At 43.4% G+C, this 20038-nt stretch overlaps 1 protein-coding gene across 11 annotated transcripts in view; it reads left to right on the top strand.

Moving 5' to 3' along the window:
- The window catches only part of AFG2A (AFG2 AAA ATPase homolog A), a 222232-nt gene that overhangs the window by 50157 nt on the left and 152037 nt on the right, over positions 1 to 20038 (top strand). For 8 of the 11 annotated variants that reach the window (XR_011970731.1, XR_011970729.1, XM_072625104.1 and 5 more), the window contains one exon: positions 13449 to 13575. Coding sequence is in view for 8 of the 11 variants with exons in the window: in XM_072625104.1 (XP_072481205.1) it covers positions 13449 to 13575 (127 nt within the window). In the remaining 3 variants the exon portion in view is untranslated. Of the gene's footprint in view, positions 1 to 8755; positions 8879 to 13448; positions 13576 to 16117; positions 18140 to 20038 lie in introns of those variants that run through there. The other 3 variants (XM_072625109.1, XM_072625107.1, XR_011970730.1) reach the window with 2 other exon arrangements.

Raw genomic sequence — 20038 nt, 5'->3', positions numbered from 1 at the left:
ACGCATATATTGAATGCCCTCCCTTAATATGAAGGAGTTGGAGAGAACAGGACTGGGAGCTAGGAAAGACAACAAGATGGTGGTTACTAGGATCTGAATTAAGTTACAAGTTTGTATCATTTGACAGGCAGTTTTCAAGGGAAGAAATCCAAGCTCTCTGTAGCCATGAAAAAATGCCCCAAATCATTCCAGTTACAGAAACGCACACTTAAATGATTCCGAGATTCCAGTTGACAAAGATGACAAAATAGGAAAATGATCAATGTTGAAAGGGCTGTGGGCAAATAGACACAGTGGTGCACAGCGAGGTGATCTGTAAATGGTGCCACCATTCTGGAAAGCAGTTTGGAATTATACACAAAACGTTACTAAATGGTGAGTGCCCTTTGGGCAAATAGACACAGTGGTGCACAGCGAGGTGATCTGTAAGTGGTGCCACCATTCTGGAAAGCAGTTTGGAATTATACACAAAATGTTACTAAATGGTGAGTGCCCTTTGACCCACATACTCCACTGCTAGGCCACAACCCAGAAGAGATCAAAGAAATGTGAAAAGGGCCTATTTGAACAAACATTTATAGCAGCTCTTCTTGTGGTGGCCAGAAACCCCTGGAAACTAAAGGGCTGCCCATCAATGGAGGGACAGTTTGTGAGCTGTGGTGGATGAATGTGAGGGACTCCTGTTGTGCTTTAAGAGATGAGAAAGGAGGTGACTTCAGAGAGATATGGAAAGCCTTGAGGATCTGAGGAAGAAAGGAACAGGCAGAAACGGGAGAGGGATTTGTGCTCCAACACGAATATTACAGAAACAAACAGCTTTGAAGACAAATTGAAGAAGAAGGAAATGAAAAGGAGCAGCAGAACAACGTCTACTGTCATGTCAGTATTTGAAATGAACAGCTTTGAAGACTTATAAACTGATGTAGAATGAAATGAGCAGAACCAGGGGAATAATTTATACATAAGAGTGAAGAAAAATGTTTTGGAAAGCTCCGAGGACTCAGGTCGACACAAGGATGACTCGTGATTCCAGAGGAGTGACGAGGAAACATGCTTCCCACCTCCTGACAGAGCGGTGAGGGATTTAGGGTGCAGAACGAGACACGCACATGCACACATGCACGCGCGTGCACACACACACACATATACACACTTTTTTTCTCCTTATGCAACCAGTGAAGGACTTTGTTCTGCTTGACTATCCATATTTGTCACAATTTGTTTTTCTTTCCTCTCTCTTTTCTCCCCCAGTGAGATGGGGGTTGGAAGGGAGAGAAAATAGATTTCTGTTAATTAAAAAAACAGCTTTTTAAAAATAGAGAGTTTGGGAGGGATGTTGCAGATGTGGAAAGTTGTGTGTACTTTCAGATGAGGTCACTATTGTTAGTTTTCCTTAATTCTTTGACTTAGTTACTTGAGACCTCTCTGGGAGTAGAGAGGGGGTGATCTGGGAATGTTTGTAATGTGAAAAGAAAGCACATGGATAAAGCTTTTTAAAATGTGCATTATTTGAATCTCAAAGAAAGTGAGTTTGTGGAGTACTGGTAGAAGATGGTGCTGTACTACAGCTTTTAAAAATACTCATGCTGAGTTTTTCATGGCTGTAGCATTTTCTAGACCTCATCAGACAGTGATGGGCACCAAGGGGACCCTAAATTCCCCAGGCATTAAATGGATTTTAAATATTGTGGAAACCCAGATGGATTGGGAAAACATACAAAGCAGCAAAAACTCAAAACAAAGGAAATTTCTGACTAATATTAGGCTGCCCCGATGAGCCATGGGTTTCATTTGTTTAAAGAATGCCATGTCCTTTTGAAGACTTCCAGGAAAAGAAAGGTCATGGCAGATTACACCCATATGACCAGCCCTGAGATGACAGTCTCTCAACACTGGGGATGTTTTCTTTTGGCTAATGATGCTTCCCTTTCATGAAGGGGAGGACTTTTGCAAAGGTGGGCTCAGCAGAACACCATGGGTTTTTGGTTCTTGCTAACTTGACCACAGAAAGCTTCATGTGACCAGCTCCCAGATGAGGCCCAAGGAAACAGCCTGTTAGGTAGAGCTGTAAGGGATGTTGACTGGGGCTTTGGATAATGCATCAAAGCTTGTCTGCCTCTGTTTAATGTGAGAAGCCTTTCATGTTGGAGAGGGGACATGGTTTATCTTGCTGGGGACAGTGCTACTATCCCCAAAGACCTTGCAAAGTGCATCTTAGAATCCAGTTGAATACTTTTTGTGAAAGGATTTTGAAAGTATTAATATCACCCTGGAAATAGTAAAAAGCATAGCCTCCATTTCTGTGTTGCTTGTGAGTTTTAAAGATGTCTCATTTTAGCCTCAGAAGAGCTCTGGTCAGGGAGGGGATGTCCTGTTCTTATTCCTGTTTTACAGCTGAGGAAGCTGAGATTCAGGAAACCTTAGTGAATTTCCCAGGGACACAAATACAGCGGTTGTCTGAGAGAATTTGAACCCTGAGTTTTCAGTTCATTAATGTATCCACTGCTGTCGCTGATGTAAAATGTTGTCTGCTGTAATTTTTAAATGGGTGTAATCTGGTCGTGATTTTTTTTTCTGGAAGTCTTCATGGAGTTCTTTACATAAATGAATTTAGAATTTTGGAAGTGGGGAAAATGATTCGATCTTTTTAATTAGCATTCCTGGGATCATGGATTGACAGCTGGAAAAGACCTTAAAAGTCATTTAATTTGCTCCATAGTGTGTAGAGCCCTGGGCCTAGAGTCAGGAAGACTCATCTTTCTGAGTTCAGATCCAGCCTCAGACACTTACTAGCTGTGTGACCCTGGGCAAGTCACTTAATCCTGTTTGCCTCAGTTTCCTCATCTGTAGAAATGAGCTGGAGAAAAAAATGGCAAAGTACTCCAGCATCTCTGCCAAGAAAACCCCAAATGGGGTCACTAAACTTGGGGAGGTCAGTTCACATCTATGGGTCTCAGTTTCTTCACCTCTAAATACTTTGATATACTCCAAATACTTTGACCCTCTGCACTAGCAAGATACTGTTAAGCATAATAGAGAAAGAATATGTATAAATGCAGTTCAGCCCCACACAGATTGACTTGAGCAAGTTAAGCAGCTTCACTAAGACCTCGGATAATTTGTAATATTAGCAGCAATCTCTTGGTATAGGCCTTCTCTGGAATTGCCCCCCATTGATGGCTGCAAGGGGAAAGAAGCTTAGTGGAGCTCAGCCGGGTTCCGTTCAGCCTGAGGTCTGGCCAGGGCTCTCTGACAAGCTCCATGTTTTAAAGTAACCTTAATGGTAATAACAACGATGCTACATATAGGAAATGGGGTAAGAAATACTTCTGAATGTTGTTGTTTGCTCACATGTACCTACCCTTCAATACTGCCCCCATCGCTGAAAAATATATGTTTTGTTCATAGATTTTGTATTTCTATCACATTGCTGAATGAAAGGGAGAAAAAACTGCATCCTGATTGAAATCTCCTTTGTGAAAAAGAAAATCATTTAATCCAAACCATTTGGTGTAGTCACTTCATTTGACAGTATCATACAACAGCGTTCCCTAGCATTCCACCCCATCTCCCAGCAGAAGTATTGAAAAATATTCCAGTATCTTTGTTTTTTAATTAAGGATTTCCTCCTAGTCATAGTTGTGAAAAATGTTACCATCCGTTTCCCCTTCTTCTCTTGTATTTTGTTATTTTCTTAAATGACAGCACCGTTGATAACCATGTGGTAGATCAGTTTTGAGCTTATTGTGACATACAAACTGCTCAGCCTTTAGAGAGTGTAACTGACAGAGTTCTGTGACAAGATGTAGAGTTAGGAAGACCTAAACTTGAGTCTTACTTTAGACTTTACTCTCTGGGTGCCCCTGGGCAAGTCATTTACTCTTCTTGTCCTGTTTCCTCATCTGTAAAAGGCCAATTATACATTGCTTCAGAATGTTGAAATAAATATGAGGATCAGGTGTATTCCCTTTTCTTCAACCATAAAAACAAAAGAAAACTACTACCTTATTTAATTTTCTCTGACTCTTTAAAACATTAATGTTCTAAGGAGACACTTCTTTCTTCTCTCTTAATTATAAAGTAAGCCCCTTCCAATGGTTCGTATATACAGGTGTGCTAAAAGGGACATTCTTTATTTACTTGTCTAGGTTTCTCTTGACTCTGGTGTTCGGATTTCAGAGTTTCTACTAAATACTTCTCCTTTGATAAGGAATGTTTCAAATTCCTCTTTTGTAATAAAAATCTGTTTCCCCACTCACAGCCCCATCCTCACTCCCTTTGTTGCATTATCCTCAGTTTTGCAGGACACATTATTCTTGATTATAAGCCTTTATCATTTGCTTGTTCAAATTATAGTCTAAGATTTATTTTCTTTTAAGTTGTAGTCAAAAAGTCTTGAGTGAGTCCCGCTGATTCCTTAGTACTTGAACTCTTTTTGGCTCCTTGTACTTTTTTTTTTTTTTTTTTACCTTTTACCTCTGGATTTTGGTTATGATATTCCTGGGAGTTTCCATTTTGGAGTCATAATGGGGAGGGAGTCATAATGGATTCTGTTTTCATTTTGCCTTTTGTTTTTAGTAGATCTGGGCTGCTTTCATGTATGATTCCTTGAAATCCATGCTTTTTGTTTGGTCATGGATTTCAAGTAATCTTGCTGTTGAATTCCGTTTCCTCAACCTGTTTACCAGGTCAGTATTTTGTTTTTAATAGCAGATATATTTTCTTCAATTTTTTCAACCTTTTTGCTTTTGTCGAATTATTTTCTTCTTCTCCATTTACTTCTTGGGCATCTCTTGACACATAATATTTCTTCTTAATACTCAGTATCCTCTTCTCTTAACTCATATTTGTAGCCTCAGCTCTTGTCAGTCTTCATTCCCTCCTCTCCTCTGGAATGGTGTGGTCAGAACCCCTGTGTTCCGTGCTCTTGTTGCCATCTTGTCCCTCCCTTGGTGTGCCTGAATTCATAGTGCTGGCAAGTTTCAGTCCTCCCTGTTTTGTTTGGTTCCGATAGGGGCTTCCTGAAGCATCTCAAGTTAAGTTGCTGACACCTCTGAGGCACCGGGTCAGAGCTTTAGTAGCTCAGCTTGTTTCTGATGTCCAAGTACTTGCATTTCTGACTTTCTCCCCTACTACCACAACCCCACTCCACCTCCGCCCCCCAGCCTCCCTCCTCCCATGTCCCCGTAGATAACTCCAGGCTTTTGGCCCCTTGAACATTTCTGGTCTGAGCTCCATGGACTTCCAGACCCTGTGCCATGTCATTGTCATAGGGCTGTGGGTTTCCCAACCCTCTGGTGCTTCCCTGCCCTGCACTCCAGAGCTCCAGTCTTCTCCTTGCCCATGCTTTATGAGCTTGCAGGCTTCAGGGACCTTTGGACAGTCTCCACACAGTGCATCCATCCAGGTTTTCTTGTTGGGACTCCTTCCCCAGTAATAGTAGGGTTCTGACTGTCTTTTTGTGTTGTCCTGATCTATATAAAGTTTCTCTTTGGATTTCTTGATCGTTTTTTGGATTGGTGCCTTTTTTCCCCCGATCACTGCTGGGGCCTCATCTGCAGCCTTTCGCTCAGTCATCTTGACCGATAGTCTATATGTCGTTTAGAGCAGGGGCTCTCACCTTGGGATCTGTGAACTTGTTTATGTGTGTTTAGTGTTTTGAAAACTATTTCAGTATAATTTGTTTTCTTTGAAATCCTGTGTGTCTTACTTTATCCATTTAGACTTTAGGAGAAGGGGCTCATAGGCTTTCAGGTAGCCTGTGACACCAAAAAGGTGTAGAAGCCTTGATTTAGAATCAGCACAGAATAGGGGGTGGGGGCAAGCCTTAGAATCAGTAGGTTGCTTAATGAGCCAACCAAAATCACGGTCACACCTGCCCTTGAGGAAATCAGTTAAGTGGAGGATGGGTTGGAGGCAGGAAGGCTTTTAGAAGTCCAGACAAGGGATGAGGAGGGTCTGAAACAGGCTGCAGGTGGCCGTGGGAGTGGAAAAGAGGATTCTGTTCCTTGTGCTTCATTTTAGGCATTTGTCTACTCTCTTTCCTACTGTGCTAACAAAAACATTGCAGAATGGATGGCTTTGGATTTCTTGTTGTCTTTCTGCAGACTCTGATAGAGGGACTTGCAGTTTACAGCTGCAGCAGTAGTAGCAAAGAGGTGATGGTGGTGACAGCATTTGGGGAGAGCTTTAAGCTTTACAAAGCCCTTTAAGTCAATTGGGTGGCACGTTGCGTAGAGCACTGGACCTGGAGTCAGGAAGACCCTTGCCTCAGACACTTATAGCTGTTTGACCTGGAGCAAGTCATTGAACTGTTTGCCTCAGTTTCCTCGTCTGTGAAATCGTGATCATAGCCCTTACCTCCCAGGGTTGTTTTGAGATAGCATGTCTGCAGTACCAGCTGTTATTATGAATGATAATCATGATATAATGAATAATTGTTCTACTGTGAGTATAATATTTAACAATACTATTAATTAGTGATTATATAACTGATATATGATAAATATCATATATAAGCATGTGTAAATATAACAAACAGAATATGAGAGGATAGATATAAAATTATATAATTATTCATTATTATAATTATATAATTATTATTGTGTCAATTCTGGGTGGTAGGTGCTCTTATTATCCTCATTTTACAGTTGAAGAAAGTGAGCCTGGGAGAGCTTAAATAAGTTGCTGGGATGGTATGACTGAGGGTCAGTTCTAAGGCTTCTGCAGCCATGACCAGAGCTTGAGCTACTTGGCCACCTGGGAATATCCTACCTGTCATCTCAGAGCTGAAAGCTACTTTTGAGCTCATCCAGTCCCATTCCTACATTTTACAGAGAATAAAGTAGCCAACCCCAAAGGAAAGGAGGGTCTTGTCCACAGTTACTCAACTTGCACATACTAAGGGGAGACTCGAACCCATGTCTCCTAACCCTGAACCAGTGCCCATCCCTTGTGGAGGGCAGAGCCTGCTATTTTTTTACCTTTGACTTTCCAGGTCAGATTTTAGTACTCAGCACAAAATATGCACCAGATACAAGTTGGTTGAGTTCTGTTTTCTTCTGTTTTTGTTACTGTTGTTTTTCCCCTCAACATTCCTGCCCCGGGTATCCCCTGTCTTTTTAGTTCTTTCTAGCAGAGACTCTTAATATGGGATGTGGATGTCCCCAAGGGGAATGAGAAGCTTGTCTAGGGAGGAAGGGACCTTAAGTAGTTGGATTATGCTATTTGAATTGACTGAGTTTATTTTTTCTCTGCCCAAGTATGATAAAATCTACAGTGAATTTCCTTTCATATTGAATAGGGGATACAGAAAAGCTTGCTGAAAGCCACGAGAGTGTAGGTCCGAAAGAGGGGGGATCCTTTGGTTTATAGACGTGGGCATTTTTCCTCCATGTTAAATGAGAATCCACTGCCAAGGTCATGGATTTCATGGGCAGCTCTCCCCTTTCCAGACAGACAGACTCTTTTAGCAGATATTGAAGATGATATTCCAGGTGCTGAATGGAATCCTCAGTTTCTAACATGTGGTCTATTGAGTTGTAGAGATAAGTCAACCAATCAAATTAAAAAGCATTCATTACTAATCTCCTACTGTGTGCCAGGCATAAGCACTAGGGATGGAAAGAGAGGTAAAAACAGCCCCAGTCTATTGAGGGAGAGATACTGTGCAAACAACCACAGACATAGATGTAGATGGGATTAACTGAGATAATCCCAAGGCAAAGACAGGGAAAGACTTCTTGTAGAAGGTGAGCCAATACTTGCAGGGAGCCAGGAGACTGAGATGAGGAGAGAGAGTCCTAGACATGAGGGACAGGCAGGGAAAATGCGTGGAATCAGGAGAGAGGACAGTCAAGGAAGCCAGTGTCTCTGAGGTGAAGTAGAAGAGGAAAGGTGAGGGACAGACCTGGTGATGATGGGTGACAAATACCCTTTGCCCCTGTGTTTTGTCACAGTCTTTGGCCTGGAAAGGACAAAAGTCCAATAGGGGTGTCTGAGAGAAATGATTTGCCCATGGTCACAAAGGTAAATACAGAGGCAAAAATGAGCAAACCAGAAGACTATTGTCATGCTAACTTCTCGCCTCCAGGTGGGGCCCCAGGTAAGGATATGAAGAGAATTTACAGCCCTTTCAGTATCATAGATTTCCTTTTGTTCTCTGGCTTGGTACATCAGGAGGAGGAGGTGCTTAGAAAGTCCGACTTCCTGGAGATGGGCTGCCCTGTGGACCTTTCCCTCCTCCCCTGCCTGACTTGGCTTCATCTCTAAGCATCTTTCCACACTCTGCCTGCCTGGTGTTGTGAGCGCTGCGTGCTTAGGTGACTTGACTTCCTCTGGAAACTAATCCAAATGAGTGAGCCGTCTCTGGCCGTAAATAACGCTCCATTGGAGAAATGAGTTTCATTGCTTTGTAGTAAACCTTTCCATTCCCCTCACTTGTCCCTGTTTTATATCTGTGGGAGAAATCCTGCCCTTCGTTCTAGAGCCTGGCATGGTCCAAAGTGGAGAGAGGGAAATGAACCAGATCTATTTGCTGTTAGACTTTCGTGCTCTTTCCACTCTAGAACCTAATTTTAATTTTTTTTTGGACACCTAGGAGCACGGCTGATGGGAATAAATGAGGGAGGCAGTAGATCAGAGTTGGTTCCTCCCAGAAGGGAACAGATGTACAGAAAGAGTATTGGGAAAGGCATAAGGATCCCTGGATTTTCTAGTGTATTGACTAAGCTGGGCTCCTCTCTTGTTTGTACAGGCAGTGAGAAGCCAGGACAGCTGACATATATAACTCTGGGTGCTCCAACTGTTTGAAATGTGACTATGAAAAGAAGATGTGTAGGAGATTGCCATAAGACCCAATAATATTTCTCAACCTTAGGTAAAGTTATGATTTTGTGGGATTTAAACCTGAGGTTTGGAGAGGTTTATTTTAGGATTTCTTGTTGTTTTGTTGTTGTTCAGTCACGTCCAGCTCTTTGGGAACCCATTTGGGGTTTTCTTGGCCAAGATACTGGAGTGGTTTGCCATTTCCTTCTCATTTTACAGATGAGGAAACTGAGGCAAACAGAGTGAAGTGACTTGACCAGGGTCACACAGCTAGTAGGTATCTGAGCCTGGATTTGAACTCACAAAGATGAACCTTCTTGATTCCAGGCTAACTGCTACCCAGCTGCTCATATTAGGAGCTGGTCTTTATTTGAAAGAAGGTTTTATTGATTCCTTCTGTCTTTGACGGCATTCATTTTTTCCTCTCTCATTAATACTGCCCTTGTAACAGAAAAGCAGTTAAGCAAAAGTGTCTCCAAAATACAGTTTATGTGATATCTGACACCCATAGTCCCCCACTTCTCTACGAAGAGTGGGCATATATGCTTCATCATCTGTTCTCAGCAGATTCATAATAGTAGGGACTATGTAGTCTGGTTTTCATTTATTTATTAATTATGTGTCTTCTACTTATTCTGTGCCAGTTGGTACAAGTGTATCCATGTTTCCTTGAATTCTTCATCTGAGTTTTTCTGTATTATATAATAGCATTCCTGTACCATTCCATGATCAGTAGGTACCCCTACTGTGTTTCTGGTGAGTTGTGGATTTGTTCTTTAATCTTAAGCTTCTGGTCTTTAGAGGCAGCTCATAGCCCATTGGATAGATCATTGAGCCTGGAGTCAGAAAGTTCAAATCTAGCCTCAAGCACTTTCTAGATGTGTGACCCTGGGCAAGTCACTTAACCTCTCTTTATCTCCATTTCCTCAACTGTCAACAGTAACAACCTACCTCCCAGGTGTCAGGATCCAATGAAATGCTGTTTACAGAGTACTCTTTTGCCTGGCACATGGTAGGTGCTTAATAGATGTCCCTTCCCTTCCCTTCCCCTTTTAGTCTTAACATCCTGTTATAGCTACAGCCTTTAAACAGCAAAACCATTCCACACATCAAAATCATAAATAATTAAATGTTGCAGATGTGGTGGTGTTCTTCATACACAGCAAGAAGACCTTGGTTTAAGGTTGAGCCAAAGGTTGGAAGACTGCAGTGTGAAATGATGCGACTTTTATCATTCTCGTGGCATGGAGCCAAGGGGGAAATGATAAAACAGAGTTTCTCTGCTCATTTCCTTGCATATCCCTGGAATGATAATTCCCATCTGTCTAATAAGGGTCTCAGCACACAAAAAGCAACTCCGGAAGTGACCCCATCCACTGTTGGTTTGCCAAAGACATTTGGGTCAGGGGAAAAGAAAGGTGTGCTGGGTAAAAGTAATTCATCACTTTTCATCATTCCATGCTCTGTGTTTTCTTCTACCAGCAACGTATCCAAAGTGCAAAAGATTTTTCAACTTCGGAACAAACTAATAAGGTTAAAATGCAGTGAAAATCAGCATTTTAGTTACTAAAGGTTCCTTAGCCCCCACCAGGGTCTTCTCCCTATTTTGCAGATGAATATACGGTGGCTAAGTGATCAGTCCAAAGTAAGTCCAGTCAGCAAGCATTTATTAAATGCCTACTGTGTAATGAGCACTACGCTAAACCCTGGAGTTACAAAGAATGGCAAAAAATAATACCTATTCCCAAGGAGCTCATGGTCTAATGAGGAGGACAGCATGCAGACCACTTGGTACAAATGTGACATACACCAAGTCAGCTGGTGATTATTAATAGAGGGAAGGGAGATCAGTAGAAACTTCTCAAAGAAGGTGGGGTTTGGAGTGGGACTTGAAGGAAGTCAGGGAGGCCACTGTGAGGAAGTAAGGTATAACCATTGGAAAGGTAGGAGGAAAAAGGAGTTTGAATGTCCAACAGACAGTTTAGTTTTTGAACCTGGAAGCAATAGGGAGCCATTGGAGTTTATTGAATGGGGTGAGGGAAGAGACACAAAGTCTAGACTAACAATACTACTTACGTTTCTGTACTGATTGAAGCCTTACAAAATGCTCTAATCCTAGAAGAATATTGTGGCAGAATATTACAAGTGCCCCCATTTTATGGAAAAGGAGAAAGGTCCAACAATGGATTATAGTCTTAAAGACTAGGGCAGCTAAATACTGAGAAACAAGCATGATAAAATGGAGAAGAGACTTGAGTTCAAATCCTGACTCTTTCTGTCATTTACCCCATGTGATCTTGGGCTTGATGTCTTCATCAAGACTTGGCCTCTAAGATAACTTCTTATCTGAGAACATTACCTCCTACTTTATTAGGGAAATTGAGGTCCTTTGCCAGATTCCTGCTTCTCCCTTTCTCTTAATATCTTCCCCCACCTTCTTCTCCTTTGCTTCACTATCTGATGGAGAGGTGGCCCTCCTCTTTGCCAAGGTAAATCCCTCTACATGCCCCTTTGATTCTCTTTCTCTTCTCTAGCATCCAGACGATGCCCCACCATCATCCCTTGTCTCTCACACATCTTCAATCTTTCCCTATCCCTGTGGCTACAAATGTGCCCAAGATTCCATCCCTAAAAACCTCTTTCTGGATCCTACCATCTCCACCAGCTCCCATCTTGTATTTCTTCTCCATTTCTTAATCAAAAGCCTTGAAAATACCATCTGAATTCGATGTCTCCTCTGACTCTTTTCTGGTCCCTCTGTGGTTGGGCTTCTGGTCTCATCAGTCAGTTGAAACTACTCCCTTCAAAGTTACCAAAGACCTTGTAATGACCGTACTGGACGGCCCTTTCTCAATTCTTGTCCTTATTGACCTTCTACCATATTTGACATTGTTGACACCCTCTTTTCTTAGACACTCTTCTCTAGGTTTTTCTGGATCATTTTTCCATTTCTTGTTCTGGATTTCCATCCAGGTCATGGTGTGTCCCCCAGAGCTCTGTCCTGGGCCCTCTTCTCTTTTCCTTCTATACTTTGTCACTTGGTGATCTTAGCAGCTCCCATCTCTTCAGAATCATTTTTATGAGGATAATTGCCAGATCTACATATCCAGCCATAGTCTGTCCTAAACACCAAGCCTACGTCATCAGCTCCCTATTAGGTGTCTTGAACTGAATGTTTTATAAGCATCTCAAACTCAACATGCCCAAGATCCAGCTCGTTATCTCTCAACCCAACCTTCCACTCTTCCTTAACTTTCCTTCTGCCATTGAAGGGACCACCATCTTTCTGGTATCCAGCTTGGCAACCTTGGTGCCATTCCCTTTTTCTCATTCTCACCCCACATGCTCAGTTGCCATGTCTTATTTCTGCCTCCACAACGTCTCTCACAAACTCTTCTTTCTCTCTTCATTCTCCATCCACCTCTCTAGTAGAGATCCTCATTATTTCATATCTGATCTATTGGAACAGCCTCTTAATTGGTCTTCCTGACTCAGGTTTCTCCCTACTCCAGTCTATCCCTTTGGAGTATAGTGCAGGGAGTGGTATCTCTGGGTCTTAGGATATGTATAGTTCAGGGACGTTGGGGGCATGACGCCAAATTGCAGACCAGCTCACGTCTCCACTAACAGTGCTTAGTGTAGCCCGTATTCCTTCAATACTGTTGGTATTAGGTAACACTTACGTGGTACTTTAAAGTTACATATGTATATTACATATGTTTAGATATGCACATGCATATAGACATACCTATGTATATATATATAATGTGTGTATTTACATACACATACAATACAAGAATGTGCATATGTGTATATGATTGTGTTCTGTGTTATTTATACACATTTACATATATACATATATACACATAATATATACGTACGCATATAACATATACACATGCATGTATATATAAAATCTCATTTGATTCTCACAACAAACTTGAGAGAATACTCCCCCTCTCCATCTCCACTTGGAATCCTGGGTTTCCTTCAAAACCTAATTCAAGTCCTCTTCCTAAGGAGGCTTTCCCATTTCCTTCCTCCCCATCAGCTGCTAGAGCCTTCCCCATATATCCCCTGTCTATGCTATGTATTTATCTTACATATTATACGTATGTGTGTATGTGTTGTCCTCCCCATTAAACATAAGCTCCCTGCAGGTAGAGAAGGCTCAGCTTTTGTCTCTCTCTGGTGCTTGGTGTATTTCCTCCCACATAGTAACCACTTCATAAACGACTGCTGATTGATTGGGTCTTCATTTGGTATTTTTTCGGCTCTCGTGCATGACTACCAAGAGAGTTGGGGAAATGAGATTTTAAATCCCATTTCCTGCTTTGGCAGAGACTTTATACATTTCCATATTCTTCCTTCCTGGCCAGTAATGGATTATGACTGGGGGGAAAATGTCCAGCAAGATTATTTTACACAATTAAAAACATTTTGCTTACTTGTTTCAGAGATGGTGAAAATCTTTTCCCCTTTTTTTGGATGCAGATGTGTTATTTGTGTATTAAAAATGTTTTTCTTACTTGTTTCAGAGATGGTGAAAATCTTTTCCTCCTTTTTTGGGTACAGATGTTTTATTTATACAAGCCCCAAATTTTATTTTTTTATTTTTTTAGCTCTTCAGGTGCTGGCAATGTAGGAGACCGAGTTTTGGCCCAACTCTTAACAGAAATGGATGGGATCGAACAGCTCAAAGATGTGATTATTTTGGCAGCTACCAATCGCCCAGATAAGATCGACAAGGTAGGAAAGACCGGATGGAGCATCTGCCTAGGGCTCCCGGACTCAGGGTTGGTCTTTTTTGCCCAAATGATTTCCTGATTGCTTTTTCATTTTTAAGGATTCAAGAAGAGAAAGCGGGGAAAAAATTCCCTTGTTTTGGTCAGACATTGTATGTGATTTCATATGGATAACATTATGAATTTCTCTAAAATTCTCACGTACGTAGAGCATCTTGTAGCCCCTTTCTCCCATTTATCTCCTCTGGAGATCATTCTAGTTCCGGACCAGACCTGAAGATGCTGGCAATCCTTCAGCCAACCACAAGGCTTCCCCAGGGTGAAGGAGGGCCAGAGAGTCTAGAACTGTCCTAGATCTTTGACTCTTTTCTAGGAGAAATGGGATGACAAACATGAATGTCTGTGCCATTGGGCATCCATATATCTGTTTGTTAGGTCAAGAGCGGCACATAATGCAAACCTTCCCTTAGTAGTGAATGACACATTCGCATTTAAAATGGAACCAAAAAAGGCTTTGCTTATCAGACACTAAGAAACCCTTCTAACCAGATCACCAATTAAAGGCATCTCTCTACTGATCATTGAATAGCAAAACTACCTATTGTGTCATGATCAAAGACACCAGGCTGTGTGTCTGCCGCTATGATGGCCACAAGAGAGCCTTTGAAATCGTGGTGAGTCACCTCTCTCTTCCTACTGTGTCCAGCCTTCTGTGGTGAGTGCCGTACTTGACATGGCTGTCCTCCTTTCACTTCATCGATGGCTGCCTCCTCAATGAATCAAGTGTCCTTGGCCTCTTGAGATTATTTTATGTACTCATTTGTCTTCATATATAAGTTCCATGAGGGCCCTGGCTTTCTTTTCCTCTCCATATTACCAGTCACCAGCATGGTGTCTTTGACACCAGAGAGGCTTATGGGATGGGTGCTTTGAGTTCATTCACAATTCACAGCTCATTTTGACTTTGAGTCTGCTTGGAGCTGAGAACGAGATCTGAATGGGAACTGTCTGCCTCTGATTTTGGTTAGAATATGATTTGCTGAGAGTCTAGGCCTCTTTCATTCCTAGCTCAGGTCAGCAATGATGCCGGGGCTTGAAGATTTATTTTCTTTACAGGGGATTTTGTCATTTGCTTTTTTTTTTCTCCCTATGTCAAAACAGCGTGGGGACTATTTGTTACTTAACCATAGTTACATGAAACCATCAATGCAGGTAGACCTATGGATACCTGCTTGTGGAAACAAAACCCCTTCAGAGACAATCCATTAAACTTCCTGTTTCCAAACCAGTCTGCCCAGTTTTTGCCACCTGGTTTGTCTGAGGAAATTGCAGAGGGGGCAGGGGGAGAAAAGCATTCCATGTGGAAATGGAGACCTGCAAGCAGTAAGGAAAGGGATATATGCTGGCTTTTGGAATTAGAGGACCCTGTCTTTGGACACCACCTCCTTCACTGTGTGACCCTCTGGCTAGTCCCTTCAGTTTTCTCAGCCTCAGTTCCCTTCTTTGTTCAAATGAGAGGGTTGGATAACATGGCCCCTGAGTTCACTTTCCACCTCTGGGTGTATATAATCTCATGATTCCGTGACTTGGATGTCCTGGGAGAAATCTATCTTGACAGAACCCACTTTAGGCTCTGGTCTGGTCTGGAAGGTTAACTTAGAGGGTTTTCACCTTCCTTCTCCATTTGTCCCTACCTCCCCCTCCCCCTTGTAACCCTCTGCCCTCCATGCTCCCCCCACCCCTGGAGATCTTGAGCCTGAAAGCTCAAGCCCAGCAAACATCTGAGGAATGAAGCAGCTGTACCAACGTGAGCTCTACCCAGCCTCATCTCCCAGCTGCATTCCCATTTGACTTAGCTACAGGGGCCCGGCGGACCTGGGTGACTCCGAGCCCAACAATTGATGCAGGGAGCTAAAGAATCAGATTGCTTTACCTCATGCTGGTCTCATTTGTGAATGTTGAATGCATTCACTCTGATGGGAAACACAAGCCAAGTAGACGGAGTGATAGCTTGGGGGGGGGGGGGAGGTGGCCCCAGGGGCCTCATAGGCCCCTTCCCCTTTGCCCCTCACATCCTGTCTTGAAGAAAAGTGGCATCCTCAAATGTCCTATTTGCATAAGAATGACAGGATGTGATTGGACAAATGAAGATTAATGTGGCTACATGATGTCGGACCAACCCATTGTCTAAAGATTGATGACAGGCTGCATTTCTTCGGAGCATCATCGAGCTGGGTTTGGAGTTTAGGGGGCTTTGTGAGGAGTCGATACCTGTTGTGGCCACGTGTAGAGAGACTAGCCACATGGTGCACCTCGGTGGAGGGGGTGTGGGTTTGAGTCAACACCGCAGGAAAAGGAGGCCACGGACCTTCTCTCCCCCTGCCCAGGTGTTTTTTCCATGAATAAAGCAACCCCCGCCTCCACCATCCCCACACATACACACATGTGGTTTCCTTCTTTGAGATGTGGTTTTCATTTTGATGTAGACACCGTCAAATTGACTGCTTTAAAATCATTCCACTGTAAAATGCTAACACTGTCCTTAGGCTGAAGACTCGAGCTTTGCCTTTGTGTAGTCAGCAGCAAGGGACTGCCGTGGAGCAGTGGCTGGAGCCCTGACCTTGGAGATTGAGACACTGAACTACCTCTAACCTTGGGTAAATCACACGCCCCTTCTTAGCCTCAGACGCCTCAGCTGTGAAATGGTGATCATTACAGTATCTGTCCCGCAGGGTTGTGGTGAGCATCCAGTGAGGCAGGCTCTGCAGGGCCTGTCATAAACGGTAAAGCACTGTTTGAACGCTAACTCATATTAATATCTATCTATCCATCCGTATATATAGTACGTATATATTCTATGCATTTGTAATACATGTACATATTATGCATAATATATACACATATATGTACATATTATATATAATATGTATACCATATAATATGTATGTGTATATATACACACGCGTGTGAAAGGAATTAAACTTTACTCTTCTAGTCTGATACGTTTTTGGCTTTGATTTAAGTGAGGCAGGGCTGTCCACGTCACCAGCCTCACTTTCTCCTTCAGAACCATCTGGGCCCAGCGACCAGATTTTGATCAGGTCAATGAAAGACAGCCCAGAATGTGGTGGGAGGGAGACCTTTTCAGTGAGAAGTGAGAATCTTGTTTCCCTGAGGCTCCACCAACCTTCCCCAGCGATGGAGCCTGAAGAAGTGGGTTTGAGCCCTGATTCGCACACTGGACAGACCCATTCAACCTCTGGGTATTCATCCTGGGGGTCTAAGGGTGGTCACTTCGGTGACCTCTGAATGCCTTTCCACCCGCACAGTTTTGTGACTGGTCAAGAGGGACCCCAGAGTCACACCAAAGGAGGGTTGATACCATATTAAATGTCAAAAGCATCACAGAAAGTGTTCCTGTCTGTGGCCCATTGGTCCCAAGCTCTCTGGTTACTGAAGAGTCGTTCCTTTAAAATAAACCAGAGGAGTCACCCCCCCCCCCCCCCACGTGACCTTGTTGTCCGGTGATCGGACTGTCAGAGAAGAAGAGAAGCTGTAAGTCGGCCCCAAGATAGGAGGCAGCTCAGGGTCAGAGCTGGAGAACAGAGCTGTTTGCTACTTTCTTTCACCTTAACTTTATTTCTTTTGGGGTATGGGCCTTACCTCATCCTAAGTATGTACCTGAATAGGTCCAAGGCCAAAAAGGCCAAGGTCTCCCTCCCATGGCATCCTGGGCCATCTCCAGTCATCCTGATGAATATCTGGCCACTGGATTCAGACGGCTCTGGAGGAGAAGCAAGGCTGGTGACCTGCACAGCCCTCCCTCACTCAGAACAAAGTCAAGTGCAAGTCATGTCATCATTTCTCTGATGGCGTGGTCTTCTTCGGCAACAAAAGACAAAAGCACAATTTCTTTTGGGAATAGAAAAAAAAGCCAGGAAAAAACTCATTGAATTGTGTGTTTTCTCCTTATTGCCCAGGTGGAAGGTTGGACTGGGGTGGTGTGGTCCTTGTGAGTGTCATGGAGATCTGGTGCACATGTGCCCTTACCTCTCCTGAGAAGAAAGAACTTTAAATTGCACTGGTGCGGTGGTAGCAGGAGGGGAGGTGGTGGTGATGGCCTTATCGTAATCTTGGTGCTCTGAATATGGCAACAGCGTCCTGTGGTCCTGGGGAGCATTGTCTTTGGGTCTAGACCTGACATGGACACTCCTACTACTTCTGTGACCTTGGGGAGGTCTCCTTCACTGCTCTACCCCCCGGGTCCTCATCTCTAAAATGAGCAGGTTGGGCCACATGGCCTCTGAGGCCCCTGTCAGCTTACTACCCAAGAGCTCATGAACCTTTGCTTATTTTCAGAAAAATCATTTTGACTCCGACAGAGAAAGAGATATATAGTGAGAGATCTGTAAACAGAGGGGGAGAGAGAGAGGGAGAGGGAGAGAAGGAGAAAGAGAGACACATACAGAGACAGAGAGAAGAGACGGAGACAGTGACAGAGAGACAGAGATAGAGAGGAAAGAGACAGAGACAAAGAGAAGAAAGAGAAAAGAGAGAGACGGAAACAGGACATGAGAGAGAAGAGGGGAGAGAGAGAGACAGGCACAGAGGAGAGAAAAGAGGAGGGGAGGAAGACAAGGATAGAGACGGGGAGAGAGTGATGTGGAGAGAGATATGGACAGAGAGAAGAGAGGAGAGGAGGAGGGGGAGAAAGAGAGGGACAGAGACCCTTCTGCATTGTTAGTGCTCTGGGATCCCCAATTTGGGAACTGAAGGATAGTTTGCACTAACCTAAGTGATGTCATCACTGCTTTTGGGGGGGTCTGGACTGAGGGGCACAAGGGAGAAGGCATCAGTGTGTCAGGTCTGTTGATCTTCAGCACCTCTTTTGTGCTGGGCACCCTCCTAGGCCCTTTGGGGGTACAGAGAAAATGGCCTTGCAGCCTGATAGTTATGCAGAGGCCAGTTCCTTTTTAGTCAAGGTGTTCCTGACAAAGGCCAAGCTGGTGTTGGGCTGCCCAGTTGCCCCCCTCTGCCCACATCATTCCCATTAAAAAAGGCTGAGCTGCCACCATTGTCCCATCTCACCATGAGGTGGCAGCCATGCATCTGCGATGTGGGTTCCGTTTCCTGTTCATCCATTGTCAAAGACCTGGTAGGACTAAAGAAGAGGCCTGCTTAAGTCAGTGGGAAATGCAGCATCTCTCCAGTGAGCGATGAGTCAGATGACAGCTGAGTCCGGACGGAGGTCACCAGTGTATGATCCAGGCCTGGCTTTCTGGTTTAGTTCCTGGGATCCTGGCTATAGAGCCTGGTCTGGAGAGGTAGCAGATAAGAGTGCAGGATGCAGGGCTCAGAAGAAGCCCAGTTCAGATCCTACCCCAGACACTTAAGAGCTCTGTGACTCTGAGGAAGTCATTTACGTCTCTCTTGGTCTTAGTTTCCTCATCTATAAAATGAGCTCCATAGTCCCTTTTAGCTCCAAATCTGTGATCATTTTACAGAAAAAGAAGTAAAGTAAAAAAAAAAAAAATTGAGATGCCTTGGCAGTAATAGAAATGGAATTTGAACCCAGGCTTTCTTAAACCAAGTCTAGCCTTCTTCCCACTGGGCCAGCTGCATCCCGGAGTCACAGAGTCCACACCTGAGTGGATATATGAAGGGAGGTTGACATCTGTCTCCCTGGAGCTAGGGGCCATCTCTTGGAGATTGTTTTATTTATTCATTTATCTACTTCTTCGTTTGGGTTTTTGAGGGGATGAGGGTGAAGTGACTTGCCCAGGGTCACTCCTGTAGTAAGTGTCTGAGTAATAGAATCTATTTCACAGGGGAAGCTGGCCAGGGCCCGAGCTCCCATGGCTCGTTAGAAACTTGACTTGGGCACTGGCTTTTTAGGTGGGCTCGTTTTCATGCCTTCATTAAACAAGCATTTAATAGTGAGTGTAGTGAGTAGGAAGTCTCCCCACCCATTGAGAAGGCTAGAAATGTGATCCTTATACATAGGAAATCACGCGAAACATCAATGAATCAATCAGTAAACATTGATTAAGCACTTAGGTGCCCAGCATTGTGCTGAAGGGGATTAGCCATGTTGGAGGGGAGGGGAGGCTTTTTTCAAAGGTGTTTCACTAGTTTTAGAAGAATAGATTGGAAGGGTCATTAGAGGCCATTCATTGCAACTCCCTTATGGTACAGATCAGGAAACTGAGGCACAGAGATTTGAATGACTTGTCCCAGGTTGCATAGCTACTAAAATATCCAAGGCAGGATTTTAACTCAGGTCTGATGCTAATACCGAGCAAAGTATTCATTTCTTTTCAGACAAAACCTTAGCATTTTAGAGGTGGACAAGATCTTAGACACCATACTTAGTTTGAAAATGTCTTGATCAACTCGTATTTTTTTCAAATAAGTTTTTATGGTTGTCTTTACTTCTGACGTCTACTCAATGTCCCCCAAACAACCAG

This window comes from Notamacropus eugenii, chromosome 7, assembly GCF_028372415.1.
Source record: "Notamacropus eugenii isolate mMacEug1 chromosome 7, mMacEug1.pri_v2, whole genome shotgun sequence".
Classification (NCBI taxonomy): domain Eukaryota; kingdom Metazoa; phylum Chordata; class Mammalia; order Diprotodontia; family Macropodidae; genus Notamacropus; species Notamacropus eugenii.
This window is presented reverse-complemented; position numbering and strand designations above follow the sequence as displayed.